The following is a 13,332-nucleotide window of genomic DNA, read 5'->3' on the forward strand; positions in this document are numbered from 1 at the left end:
TCAGTGAATAAACAAGATACAGGTCTCTGGTAAGGCAGCCTGGTGATGAGGCAGTCTTCGGGTTTCATGTCTCTAGACTTGCACAAATGTTGAGAAAAACAAGTTTATCTGCATGGTGATTCAGGGTACCCAGAGAAAGCAGGGGAGTCGGGAGGGAGCAAAGGAAAGAGAAGGCAAGGATTACCCGGGCAAGAATGTGGCCTGAGTACTGACAAGGCATCATTGTTCATTTAACACCAGGCCACGGGGTCTGAGGGTGTCACACAACAGTGCCCAGTGCGCTCCGAGGGAAGGCACACCGTGGTCCCCATCCCTTCCCCGAATTCACCACGGCGTCTTAGGCAGTTACCCTCACCGAGCCTCAGTTCTCTCATCTGTAAGAAAGGAAAAGAACTAGTTCATTGACTCAAAGCCAGCTTGCCCGAGCTAAGTTGCTGAGTTTACAGATTCTTAGCCCCTGCCCCAGGTCGGGTCTGAGAACTGGAATTTTACCCCACGCCGCACTCCCCCACCCCACTCCATGCTTTGGGAGTATATCTGCTCTCTTTCAGCAATTCTGTGACTTAACCTCTTCTCAACTAAGTTTTAAACTGTCCTGCTTTTGTTCTTATCAGAGTGTTGGAAGGCCCCGTAGAACATGCAAGGCAAAGCTCTAGAAAAGCCTTCTGAACAAAAGTACTTTAATGGCTCCCAGAAGAAAGATGTAATAAAAATTGAGAGTGAAGGGGAAGACAAAAAGGAGGAAATGTATTTAGCCCTTAGTTCTAGGATGAAAGTCATCCCATGCAGTCCACATATGTATGTAACAATTTTAAAAGATAAACTCACTTTTTTCCTTTGATCCAGATCCTGGTAGGCGAGAAACAAATCCAAACATCATAACCAGATCCTGGAGATCCCCAAGTCTGAACAGGATCAGATTCCCTCATCCTCTTCCACCTGTTTTGTCACTCTGGTTTACATCCATGGAGACCAACTCAAGCCTCAGGAAACCACAGAAAGACAAATGCAAATCTTAGGGGGAAAAATATATCTATATTAGCATAATACTGAATCGTAAAGACCCAAATTAAAATCCAAAAACTGATACACTGTTTACCTCCCCCTTCCTCCCTTTGAATTATGCCCTGGAAAACTCCTCGTCAGCTGCCACATTCCTGGACAGCTGGCAGCAGAGGGAGTGAGAAGAAGTGTTTTCAAGGGACTGGGCTGGAGAACCCTCTTCACAGTTGAATCTCCCCTACCCAGTTTCATGATTCAACCTGAAGCAAATTCTCAGATCATAGCCACCTCTTTCCAGATGAGAAGGGCAAGATGCGTTCCAAGGGCCGACGGAGATTATTCTGAATTACTTGATCCCGTTAACACCCCCCACCACCCCACATACACAACGCTGTGTTCTTTTTGTTTCCGGCCAGTCGCTCCTCTGATGTCAAAAATAACATTACCTTCTCTATTAGTTCCCAGAACCACAGGAAACCCCAGCTGCCTGAGGCCTAGCGAGGCCACACCACTAGGTGTGGCCTTTTTTTTTTTTTTTTTTTTTTAATTTCATTATGAAGGTGAAGGATCTGCCAGGTCATTAACACTAGTCCCAGTATCCTGGGAGAAAAATAAGAGGAAGAAAAGAAAAGTGACTTCTTGAAAGTCACAGAGACAGCTGAAATTACAATAAAGGAAGTTGTTTAAATTCCCATCTCTTACATAATTCATCCAAAACCACTGTCTATAAACTTCAAATATTGTTTCTTTATTTTAGGGATACTTGATACATACAACTTTAAAACACACAAAGGATAAAATAAGTATTATAAACAAAGCTTTATAGAGCTCGGGGCAGACCCAAGACTCCTAAATCCTAGATGTGCACATTGGCTTCAGATCACTCCACCCTCCTGCTCTTTATAAAATTCCCCAGGGGCTGACTTTTTTTTCAAGTATTCAAGGGGAAGGTCAAGGATGCTTGACTTGGGTTTTCTGGATATCCAGAAGGCCTCTCAGCTTCAGTTACAACTGAGAAGATAATACCTGTGTCAGATGCCCTCCCTCGCCTCTCCTCTCTACCTCACCACATCTTTTATCTCTTTTTCCCTACCCAGACCCCTTTCTGCACCTCAGAAGTTCACCAGGGACTTCCCTGGTGGTGCAGTGGTTAAGAATCCACCTGCCACTGCAGGGGATACAGGTTCCATCCCTGGTCCAGGAAGATCCCGCATGCCTCAGACCAACTAAGCCTGTGCGCCACAATTACTGAGCCTGCACTCTAGAGCCCACGAGCCAAAACTACTGAAGCCCCCGTGCCTAGAGCCCGTGCCCTGCAACAAGAGAAACCACCGCCATGAGAAGCCTGCACACGGCAACGAAGAGTAGCCCCTGCTCGCCGCAACTGGAGGAAGCCCGTGTGCAGCAATGAAGACCCAACGCAGTCAAAAATTAATTAATTAATTAAGTGTTTTAAAAAGTTCACCAAATGGCAGCCAGGGAGCTCCTCGGTCCAAGCCGCTCCCACGCAGCATGGCCTCTGCTCCTCCAGGGCCTCCTCAGCTCACTCACCAGCTCTACAGTCTTCTGAGCTGCCTCGCCTTCCTCCCTCCTGCCCCCCATAGCTCCTGCCACTACACAGGTAGGTCCCTTCTCAAGTCTCCAGGCCTCAACTTTGCTGGACCCCCCACCACCTTCTTTGCTCCCCATTCTCCTTGGCCCTGCTCAAGACCCTTTTCTTCCTAAAACTCTCTCACTCTTGCCTCGGGGGCTCCAATCTTACTAATTTCTTTTCTTTCCCCCACCCCACCAGCCACGCCAGGCCCACTTGCAGGATCTTAGTTCCCCGACCAGGGATCGAACCCGTGCCCCCTGCAGTGGAAGTGCGGAGTCTTAATCACTGGACCACCAGGAAAGTCCCAGATCCTAGTGATTTCTGACCACACTTCTCCTCTCTCCCCCGGTGGCTTCTGATTAAGGATGGCCCGTCTTTGATGCAGGCATTAATGTAGCTGTTTCTAAGTCTGTCAGAACGGCCAGGGCAACTGCTGGAGGATCCTTATTTCATCCCTGGCGTTTTCCCCCACCCCCATCCTCACTCTCACCTCATCTGTCTCGCACACTCCATTTCTCACCTTCACCCTGTCCCTTACCCTAACCCCAGTGCTCTTGCCCCGTGCTGACCAAATGTTTCATGTGCCCTGTAGTGCTCAGTCTGCACTCTTCTGCAAATTGTTTTGCATCCCTTTTTTCAGAGAGGCCATTATTTTCAACCAGTACTATTAACTCACAAATCTCTGTATCCCCCACCTCACCTTGACTGCAGACTCACTTTCCCTGAGACGCTCCATCACCCTAAGCTTAGTGTCTAACACTGACGTCATTTTTATTTATTCAGGACATTTATTTCACTTTTGAAAGGCATGAAGAAACTTCTTAAATATAATACGAAATAAGACAGTTCTCCATAGAAAAGAACCAGAAGTGATGGGCAGAAGTTACCCAAAACTTCTCAACAATGGAGTAAAACAGCTGGCACAGGAGTGAGCTGCTGGCCACTGGCGTCTCGGGCAGCGGTTACAGGGGGATCTGTGGGGGGAGTGGGGGTTTGGACTCTGGGTGGTAAGCTGGAGCAGGTGACCAGGGAATCGCCCTAACTCTCAGGATTCTGTGATCCTCTGACAAAGGGATACGGAAGCACAACAGAGCTCATCTAAAGGGAACAGGGAAATTCAAGGCTCTTGAACTCAATTCAAGTGGACCCTTGTCTGGGTTTGAGGTTGCAAAAAAAATTGGAAGTAATTCTGGCTACTTAGGTAGAGAAGGAATCTACTGAAAGTGCCTTCAGGCAACTCACAGTTGTCAGGAAGACTGAAGGACCATGGGAAATGGCCAGGAACCGAGGAAGGGCAGGCAGCATAGGAAAGCACTCCAGCACCAGCAGCACCCCCAGGAATGAGGCACTGGATGACGCAGACACCAGGACGGAGCCTAAATCGTTCCTGCTGGTTCATGTCACTTGCTCCAGATTTAGAATCTGATAATGCCTAAGTTTATGTCACAAGCCCAGGCCATACCTGACAAGGCCTTTAAATCATCTGGAGTGGGAAGCAGAACCTCACCTCCCACTGAAATTCATAGAATGTCAGATTCCCCCAAATGGGAAAGGAGGTCAGTGGCTGAGTAGCCAAAAACTGAGATACCCTCCACAGGCATGACCCCCCAACCGTCTTATTCCTATCAATGGACCACCACCTCTCTGGACACACAGCGTTAAAATTTAAATCATTGATTCCCCCTCTGCAAACCACGCTCCAGATTTAATCAGCCCCCAAGGATTCTGATTAGCTCCCTTCAGAGTCTGTAACACTCATCCCTTCTTTCCACCCCACTGCCACCAATTCATTCAGATCCCCATCACCTTCTCACCACATTCATAAAACCAGTCCCTCCTGCAACTGCTATTTGTAGGGTGAAGCATTTGTGCCTCTTAGGACCTTCTCCCCGTCTCAACACCCAAGAGATGAGCAGGAGAAACAAGATTTACGTAAATAACTATGGTGAAACTGCATGCAACCAGCAAACATATACCAAGCAATACGGTATCAGTGTCATTCCCAATTGGGGTAATCAGGGAAGACTTCAGAAAGGCACAGCAATGGAGCCAGCCTTTGAAGGAGGGATTGGACTTAACATCTATAGATAAAAAGAGAAGATCCCAGGCAGATGGAGCAGGATAGCAAAGGCAGAGACAAGAGTGCAGGGCTTGTCTGGGTGTTGCTGAGTCTGACTAGAAAGGAGGGCAGCAGGTCTCCAATTGTAGTGTACACTGTTAGATGTGCAGATCCCCGAGCTCCACTCCTGAGTCTGTAGGTGTGGGGTTGGGTTTAACAAGCATTCCAGATAACTTTAAGGCACTGGTTCCCAGACCACACTTTAAGAAACACTGGTTGGAGAGTTTGGGTAGAGAACCTGAAGGAGATTCAGCTGGAAGGTAAGTTGGAATCAAATCAATGTCAGCACTGGAAACTTTATTCTGCTAGTGAATTGATTTTTTTCTTAGCAGGTAAGTAAGATCATAACTGTACTTTGAATCTGTTCGCAAAGGATCATGGGACACAAAGACCAGTAAGATGGCTTTTATAATGAATTAAATGAGAAAAAGAGGGTCTCAACTAGAATGGTGGCAGTCAGAATAAAAAGGCAAGTGAAGGCTGGGAGACAAATTCCAAAGAATCTTCAGAGTTCAGTGACTGTGAAGATGTGGGTGAATCCGGAAATGATAGAAGTTGTCAAGCTTATTCAAGGTGCCCAACTTGGGTAGTTGAAAAATGGTGGTAGCAACCACAGAAATAGAAAAATTCAGAGTAGCAATTCATTTGGGAAGGGCTTGATGAACTTGTCCTATAGACACGCTGAGTTCCATGTACCAGTGACACATGTGAGAATAAGCGACAGCTGGGAAATGGAGGTCTTCTGTGGAGCACTCTGGGCTAGAGATGTAGACAGAAATTCAGCATATAGTAGTAGGTGGCAAAGAGATACTCGACCAAGAAGAGAGCTGGGCCAGGAATACAGCCCCAGGAAAAGCACACATGTTTAGGGAGCAGAATGAAGTGGGGTTAAAAAGAGAGAGATGGAGAAGAAACAATCAGAGAAATGGGTGAAACCAAGTGATACAAAGCCCCAGGGGGAAAAAAAATTACCAAGGAGGACGATGGTCAGTATGGTCAATCACTGAGAAGGATCATGGAAGTAAGGACTAAGAAAGAGATAGAGGTTCTCTTAAGAACAAGGAAATCATTAGTAACCTTCTTCAGAGAAGTTAATGGGAGTAGAACTCAAAATACTCGAGAAGAAGCCAGATCACAGTGAGGTGAGTGAGTGGGTGAAAGCCTTCAGGATAGAGCAGCAGTTCTCAAACTTTCACTCTCCGGACACTTTTGTACGCTTAAAAATTGTTGAAGGGACTTCCCTGGTGGTGCAGTGGTTCAGAATCCGCCTGCAAATGCAGGGGACGCGGGTTCGAGCCCTGTTCCAGGAAGATCCCACATGCCGCGGAGCAGCTAGGCCCGTGTGCCACAACTTCTGAGGCTGTGCTCTAGAGCCCGTGAGCCACAACTACTGAGTTCACGTGCCACAACTACTGAAGCCCGCGCGCCTAGAGTCCGTGCTCTGCAACAAGAGAAGCCCGCAATGAGAAGCCCATGCACCACAACGAAGAGTAGCCCCCGCTCGCTGCAACTAGAGAAAGCCCACACTCAGCAACGGAGACCCAATGCAACCAAAAATAAATAAATAAATTTATTTTAAAAAAAAATTATTGAAAACCCCCAAAAGTGTTTGTTTATGTGGGGGATATATGTGTGTGTGTGTGTGTGTGTGTGTGTGTGTGTGTGTGTGTGTATATATATATATATATATATGGTAATCACATATCTATGAAATTAAAATTTTAATATTCTCTTTTAAATAACAACAGACCCATTAACATATTTTTATTTTAAAATAACTATATTTTCCAAAAGAAAAAATATGGTGAGAAGAGTGACACTGCTTCATAGTTTTGCAAATCTCTTTAATGTCTATCACAATAGAAGACAGTCGGATTCTCATATCTGCTTCTGCATTCAGCCCATTGTGCTATGTTGTTTCGGCTGAAGTACATGAAGAAAATCCAGTCTCACACAGAAGTAAGGTTGGAAAAGGGACTGCAACTGGAGAACCACTGATATAGAGGCCTCTCCTGAGAAGTTCTACTGTGGAAGGTAAGAAAACAAGAGTAGCATGCATGGAGGAGAAAGACAATTTCAATTTTTAGGATAAGGAGAGGTCTCTGTGATGACTGGAGATGACTGGTAAAAAGAGAAGGCTCCTGGGGAAGGTGGAAACCAGTGAATGAGAGGATAAAGGAATGACACAAACCTAACTCTTACTGAGCTCCTGTGTGCCAGGTGCTTTCACACATTAATGAAGGTCACTCAAACCTTAAAACAATTCTCTGAGTTAGTCATTATGTTTTGTTTTTTTCTAATGAAATTGAGGCTGCAGAAAGATAAGCAGCGTTTCCAAGGCTATACAGAATGACCTTTTAAAATGTAAATTAGATCCTGTCACTCTCCTTTGATGGCCTATCGTTGCACTTCCAGTAACGGGTTTCCAGATGAGGAAACCTGAGGCACAAAGAGGATAATTAACTTGTCTAAAGTCACACAGTTAACAAGGGGCAGATTTAAACCCAGGCACAGCCTCCAGAGCCTGCACTCCTAATCCAGAAATCCAAACGCCTTACCTTGGCTTGCAAAATCCTAAATACCCTGGCTGTTGCCTTCCTCTCCGACTTCTTGTCACACTACTCTTCCCAGTCTTACTGGCCTTTCCGCTTTTCCAAATTGTCAAGCTCATTTGCACCAGGTCCTTTGCACAAACTGTTCCCTCTAACTGCAATGCTCTTCTCCTAGCGTTCACAAGCTTGGCTTCATGTAATTCATCTCAACTCAGATGTCAAATGTCACCTTCTCAGGACACCCCTGACCGTCCAATAAAAAGTCACCCAGTCATTATAACATTGACCCGTTTTAATTCTCTGAAGAAATTTTATCATAATTTTCTTTTTCTCATAGGCGACTCCCCCGCCTCCCCCGCCTCCCTCCGCCCCAGTAGATTTAAGGGTCGGGTCATCAGATCACGGAGCTTGTCTCCTTGGTCACCCCTACGACCAGAGCCTGGGAAAGTGTCCGACACACGGTGAAGGTTCACTGTATACAGCTGGCCCTCCGTATCCGCGAATGCGGAACCCTCCTATACGACGCCACTTCATAGAAGGGACTTGAGCATCCCTGGTTTCGGTATTCGCGGGGGTTCGGGAACTAACTGCCGAGGAGGGGCGACCGGATTCGCTGAACGGAAGAATGACTCCAAAATAGGAGAGAATCCAATGACGTAGGCCGCGGCTGCAGGAGCGCGAGTCACGCGCCCGCGAGGCCTTCTGGGGATTGTAGTTCCGGGCCCACCGCGGGGTCGCGGGCCCTGCGCGCAGCCGCGCTCTCGATGCTCCGGGAGGGCAGAGCGGCCCTTCGGTTGCCATGGTTTCTGAGTTCGGCCGCGGGAGAGGAGCAGCCCGGCTAGGCGCTCGCTAGTTTCGGCGGCGACGCGCAGCGGGACAGCGGAAGGAACGCGCGCGGTGGGTCCGGGAGCCAGGGGCGGAACGCTGGGGAACCAGGAGCCGCGGAGGCGGCGGGAGCGGGGCCAGCGTTTTCCTCCCGGTTGCTGAGCGTAGCTCCTCACCCAAGCCCACTCCCACGCTCTGTGAGTAAAGGGTGATCACCATCCCCCTTTTAGGGATTGGCTAACAGGCTTGAAGAAGCCAAGTGGCTTGCTCGAGGTCGCCCTCCTGGGAAGTGGCCGTCCTCGAGACCAGACCTGCCTCTTTGCAGTCACTGTGCTGCCCCAAACCCTTGCTTGGACACGTACTCCTGGTGAAGCCTGGGTGGGGTCCTTAGAGTCGGCCGGCCCAGCTCCTAGCCTCTCGTCAGTGGTATGGGTAGCTTGCCACACTTAATGCCACCCTGCACAGCCCTTTCGGTATCCTGAGTGAGGTCTTAAGGAAAGAAAAGAAAGTTCCACCAACTTGCACTCAGGGTCTGAAAATGGAGGATAGATAAGACAAAGTTACATTAATACAGCATCAGGGCATAATCGAAAGCAAAGGAAAATACATTCAGTGTGGTGAGAGCTTGTTAGCCTCATTTAGCCTATGGTTCAATAGACGTGGAAACAGGTTCAGAGACATTAAGTAACTGTCTTACGTTTACAGAGTGTGGGTGGAGTGGGGAGTCGAACCTCCATTTCTCTACCTTCAAAACATATGTGCTGTATATGCTACCATTTCTTGTTTTCAATCAGTTATCTAAATTTCTGGTTACATGTTGGCAGCATCCTGTAGACCAGTCGTTCTCAGTGCGCCCCAGGCCAGTAACATCAGCATCAACTGAGAATATTTTAGAAGTGCCCATTCTTGGGCCCCACCTCAGACCGACTGAGTCAGAAACTGAAAGGTGGGCCCAGCAATCTGTGTTTTAACACCTTCTCCAGGTGATTCTGATGCAGGCGATTGTTTGAGAACTGGTGGTTCACCTGGGGTCACGTTAAAATGCAGATTCTCTAAGTAGGTCTGGGGAAAGCCTGGAGATTCTGTATTTCTAACAAGTGCCTGGGTAGCAAGGGTGTAAACTACACTTGAGAGCAGTGGTTCTCAAACTCAGATGCACATTAGAATTACCTGGGGAGCTTTTAAAAAATAGGATACCTGGGACCCACCCCTGACCAAATGAATGAGAACCTCTGGGGTGTGGCAGCCAGGTGAAAACTCAGCGAATGACTCTAACATACAGTGAGGGTTCAGAACCACTGGTGTGGGGTTTGGAGTCAGGCAGCGATGGATTTGAATCCCAGCACCTCTGCTTATCACCTGTGTGACCTTGGGCAAGTGACTTAACCTCTCCTGGCCATATTTTCCTCATTTATAAAGTGAGTATAAGTGATCCTTGGCTTGCAAGGTGTTGTGAGGATTCTATGAGGTGTGTACATGAAGCACCTAAGGGTGCTCCATAGACACAGAAATTGGGGAGGTGGGCAGACTTGGGAATGTCTGGGCTGGGGATTTTGTGCTAAAACCTGGTGGAGGTGAGTTAGCACCTGCACCCGCTAGCCTGCCACAGCTCCCCTCTGTGTGCCCCTCCCAGAGCGAGCAGCCGCAGTGTGGAAGAATGGCAGTGAGCCACTCAGTGAAGGAGCGGACCATCTCCGAGAACAGCCTGATCATCCTGCTGCAGGGCCTCCAGGGCCAGGTCACCACCGTGGACCTGCGGGATGAGAGCATGGCCCGCGGACGCATAGACAACGTCGATGCTTTCATGAACATCCGCCTGGCCCAGGTCACCTACACGGACCGTTGGGGGCATCAGGTCGAGCTGGATGACCTCTTTGTGACAGGCCGCAATGTCCGTTACGTCCACATCCCCGATGATGTGAACATCACCGCGACCATTGAGCAGCAGCTGCAGGTCATCCATCGGGTGCGCAACTTCGGCGGCAAGGGGAAAGGCCGGCGGGAATTTCCCTCCAAGAGCTATAAGTGAGCCTGTCCCCTCAGCCAGCCCTGGTCCCCACTCAGGTTCCTCCAGAGTTCTACTGAGCCAAAGCCTGCTCTCCCTCCCCGCCCAGAACCTGGGAAGGGAGGAGGGCCAGTCCAGAAGCTGGTGTCTGACAGACATCACCTGTCACAGCTGCCTTTCACAGGGTCCCACTCCCAGACTCACCCTGGGACCCAGAATTCTAGTTATCTGTCTGTGGCCTTGGGGTAGATGACAGTCCCCCCTTTGGATGATTATTTATCTGAATCTCTGATTTACTGGTTTAGGGACTGTGTCAGATAGCTTTCAGCCCTCTCCCAGTGAAGACTGTTAAATGTGCTCGGCCTGAGCATCCCCACTTCTCTTGTAATTGTGGGTTTTTTCTCACAAAACTAAAGGGGATGCAAACAAGTCTGTGCCTCATGCTTTTCCCTCTGCGCTGGGCTCCCTGTCGGTCCTGTGTCGTAGGGTGCTGGGTCGCAAGCATGACTGCACATTGGAATCACCTATCTCACCCTCACCTATTTGGATTTACTTGGTATGAGGTGTGGCCTGGGCAGTGGGATTTTTTTTTAAGTTTCCCAGGTGATACGAATATGCAGCAAAGCTTGAGAACGTAGGAGAGGCCTTCAGTCTGGTCAGGGGGAAAGCGGCTCTTCTGTTCCGATTCCCTGTTGAAGAGGTTGTTAGTCTCATTGGTCTTTCCTGAGGTGGAGAGGCTGGAGTAATCCTGGGCCCTCCCCTCAAGTGTGGGAGCTCATCCCACAGCAAGAAATCAGGCTCCGATTCTGAGAGTCATTGGGTCTTCAGGGAAGAAGGCGTTCTCAGGGTTAGAACCCCAGCCTTCGTTGTAGCTGCCTTGCAGCCGTCCCAGCCCTGCCACCATCTCGGTAGAAGTGGCTCAGTCCTCTGGAACCAGAGAGTTTGTCTTCGTCAAACAAACGTCCACAGCAGCTTTCATGTGCCAGGCCTTCTGCTGAGCACACATTGTCCAATAAGCTTTGGTCCCTTCTGGAGAGGGGCTTAGAATCTAGCAGCGGAGGTAATCATTTCCTGAGGGAGATTGGAGAGGAGTGTTCATTTGGGCGCTGGCAGCCCACGGTCACTGCATTCACATTCTAGCCCAGTCTGTCCAAGTGTTGCCCCTGGACCACCTCATCAGAACCAACTGAGATGTGTCTAGAAGAGCCACCTTCCTGGCTCCCCAGATTTGAAACAGAACCTGGAACCCGAGAATCTGCATTATCACACCCACCCACCTACCATGAATCTTCTGCCTATTGTATTTACTTCATTTCCCAGAGGCCCCAGAAGGCACTTAGACTCTGCCCTTCGCCTTCCGGAGAGAACACTGGGTCCTAGCAGGGAGAAAGCCACTTCTCTGAGTTTCCAGGCCCCTTTGACAGCTAGAGTTAAGGGGAGCAGCACAAGAAGAAGACTGCTGGTAAGAGAAACCGGAGGGCAGGCACAGAAAGGGCTTCCTCACTGTGGAAACGTCCATGTTCTCAAAGCCAGTGGGGAGAGAGCCACCCCTTCCGGTAAATGATGAACTGGAGGGAAGTCCGCACACAGCCTCCCTTGCAGACATTTCCCACGTGTCTGCAGATGCGTGAAGAGACCTTGAAGAGGTCTCATGCTGGGAGTCTGGCCTAAGGATGGAGGAGAGGTCTAGGTCTGAGGCTTTCACATCGGGAGCAGAGCAAGGAAGAGCCCCCAGGCCAGAGAGCAAAGGGGTAGGGCTAGCACGGGTTGCTGGGAAGAGGGGCTCTGGACATGTTCCATAAGCGTTGTGTACAGATGCCCGTGGGTCTGTATGGTTCTGAGGCAAGGCACTGGGAGGACAGGTGGGAGGGAGGGAACCAGGGTCCACTGAGACATACTCATGACGAGTCCCTGGGGTAGAGCACAGCTAAGTGTTCAAGCCCCAAGGTTATGGGTCTTGGCATCTGGTCCTGGATTGCTGGGAAAGGCTGGCAGGGGCCCAGGTGGAGGGGTGGAGGGAGCTCGGTGCCCGCCAAGCTATGGCAAGCCACGGGTCATTCATTCCACAAGTAATTTGAGTCACAGTGCTAGCTGCTGAGGGAACATCAAGACAGAGGTCCTGCTCTCAGGGAGCTGATGTTGTGGAGGGGGAGACTAACAAAAGTAAACATATAGGCATCATGAAGGAAATAAACAGGGCCCTTTGAGAGAAAATAGGCGGTTTTATTTCAGAAAGTATGGACTGAAGAAGTTAAACTGAGAAGGGGGGGTGGGATGAATTGGGAGATTGGGATTGACATATATACACTACTATGTATAAAACAGATAACTAATGAGAACCTACTGTATAGCACAGGGAACTCTACTCAGTGCTCTGTGGTGACCTAAATAGGAAGGAAATCCAAAAAAGAGGGGATATACGTATACATATAGCTGATTGACTTTGGTATACAGCAGAAACTAACATAACATTGTAAAGCAACTATACTCTAATAAAAATTAATAAAAAGAGAAAGAAAGAAAAAGAAAGAAAAGAAAGAAAAAGAAAGAAAAACAAAACTGAGACGGAGTGTACCATTTAAACAGCCAAGGGAAGGCAGAGGAAATCGCCTGTGCAAAGGTCCCGAGGTGAGAAAGCTTGGGGGTTGGGGGCGATAACAGAATACCCTTGTGACTGTTGACAGAGGGGAGGGAGGCAGGAGAAATGGGAAGGGGGTGAGGCAAATGATACAGGGCCTTGTGGTTAAGGAGTATAGCTGGTTCCAATTTCAGGTGTGTAAGAAATATAAATTGAATTTTCTCTAACTCAACTGAATTCATATTTGGCTTCACTCAGCCAGAGTGGCAGAAACTTAATTGCAGTCAATTCAGAGTTCCCCATCACTTTCCTCAGAATTGGTTGAATTCTAGGGCACTTCCTTTGAAGATGCCAAAGCTTGGGCAGGGTAGTCTGATCTGATGGTGTCCGGTCCAGTCACACTCGCATCCCCTGAGATGTCCTAGTTTTGTACTGGTTTTCTGTCTTCAGCCTGCTCAGGATGCTGCTGAGTTGCTCCTTCCTGACCCATCCCCCTCTCAGTATTCAGATTCTTACTCTACTTTTTCCAGGCCACTCAGGCCCAGGAAATTCCTAGGGTCTTGGGTTAGTTAGGCCCCGCCGTTTGCCCCAGTGCAGCGCACAGCTGTTTCTTCAGAGGGTTTTATTACTTCTTGGTGCTCCACCAGGAAAAGGAGC

The 13,332-nt window shown here is 48.8% G+C and overlaps 1 protein-coding gene across 2 annotated transcripts; it reads left to right on the forward strand.

Annotated features, from left to right (window-relative positions):
* Positions 1-7,997: 7,997 nt before the first annotated feature.
* LSM10 (LSM10, U7 small nuclear RNA associated) lies at positions 7,998-10,526 on the forward strand. Of its 2 annotated transcripts, none has more exons than XM_060142695.1 (2): positions 7,998-8,289; positions 9,726-10,526. In XM_060142695.1, the coding sequence occupies exon 2, from the start codon at positions 9,750-9,752 to the stop codon at positions 10,119-10,121; it is 372 nt and encodes a 123-aa protein (XP_059998678.1). In that variant the 5' UTR covers positions 7,998-8,289; positions 9,726-9,749; the 3' UTR covers positions 10,122-10,526. The 2 variants fall into 2 exon arrangements, with proteins under 2 accessions (XP_059998678.1, XP_059998679.1); XM_060142696.1 differs by having other exon boundaries at positions 7,998-8,164.
* Positions 10,527-13,332: the final 2,806 nt, after the last annotated feature.

Source organism: Lagenorhynchus albirostris, chromosome 2 (genome assembly GCF_949774975.1).
Source record: "Lagenorhynchus albirostris chromosome 2, mLagAlb1.1, whole genome shotgun sequence".
In the NCBI taxonomy this organism is placed as follows: domain Eukaryota; kingdom Metazoa; phylum Chordata; class Mammalia; order Artiodactyla; family Delphinidae; genus Lagenorhynchus; species Lagenorhynchus albirostris.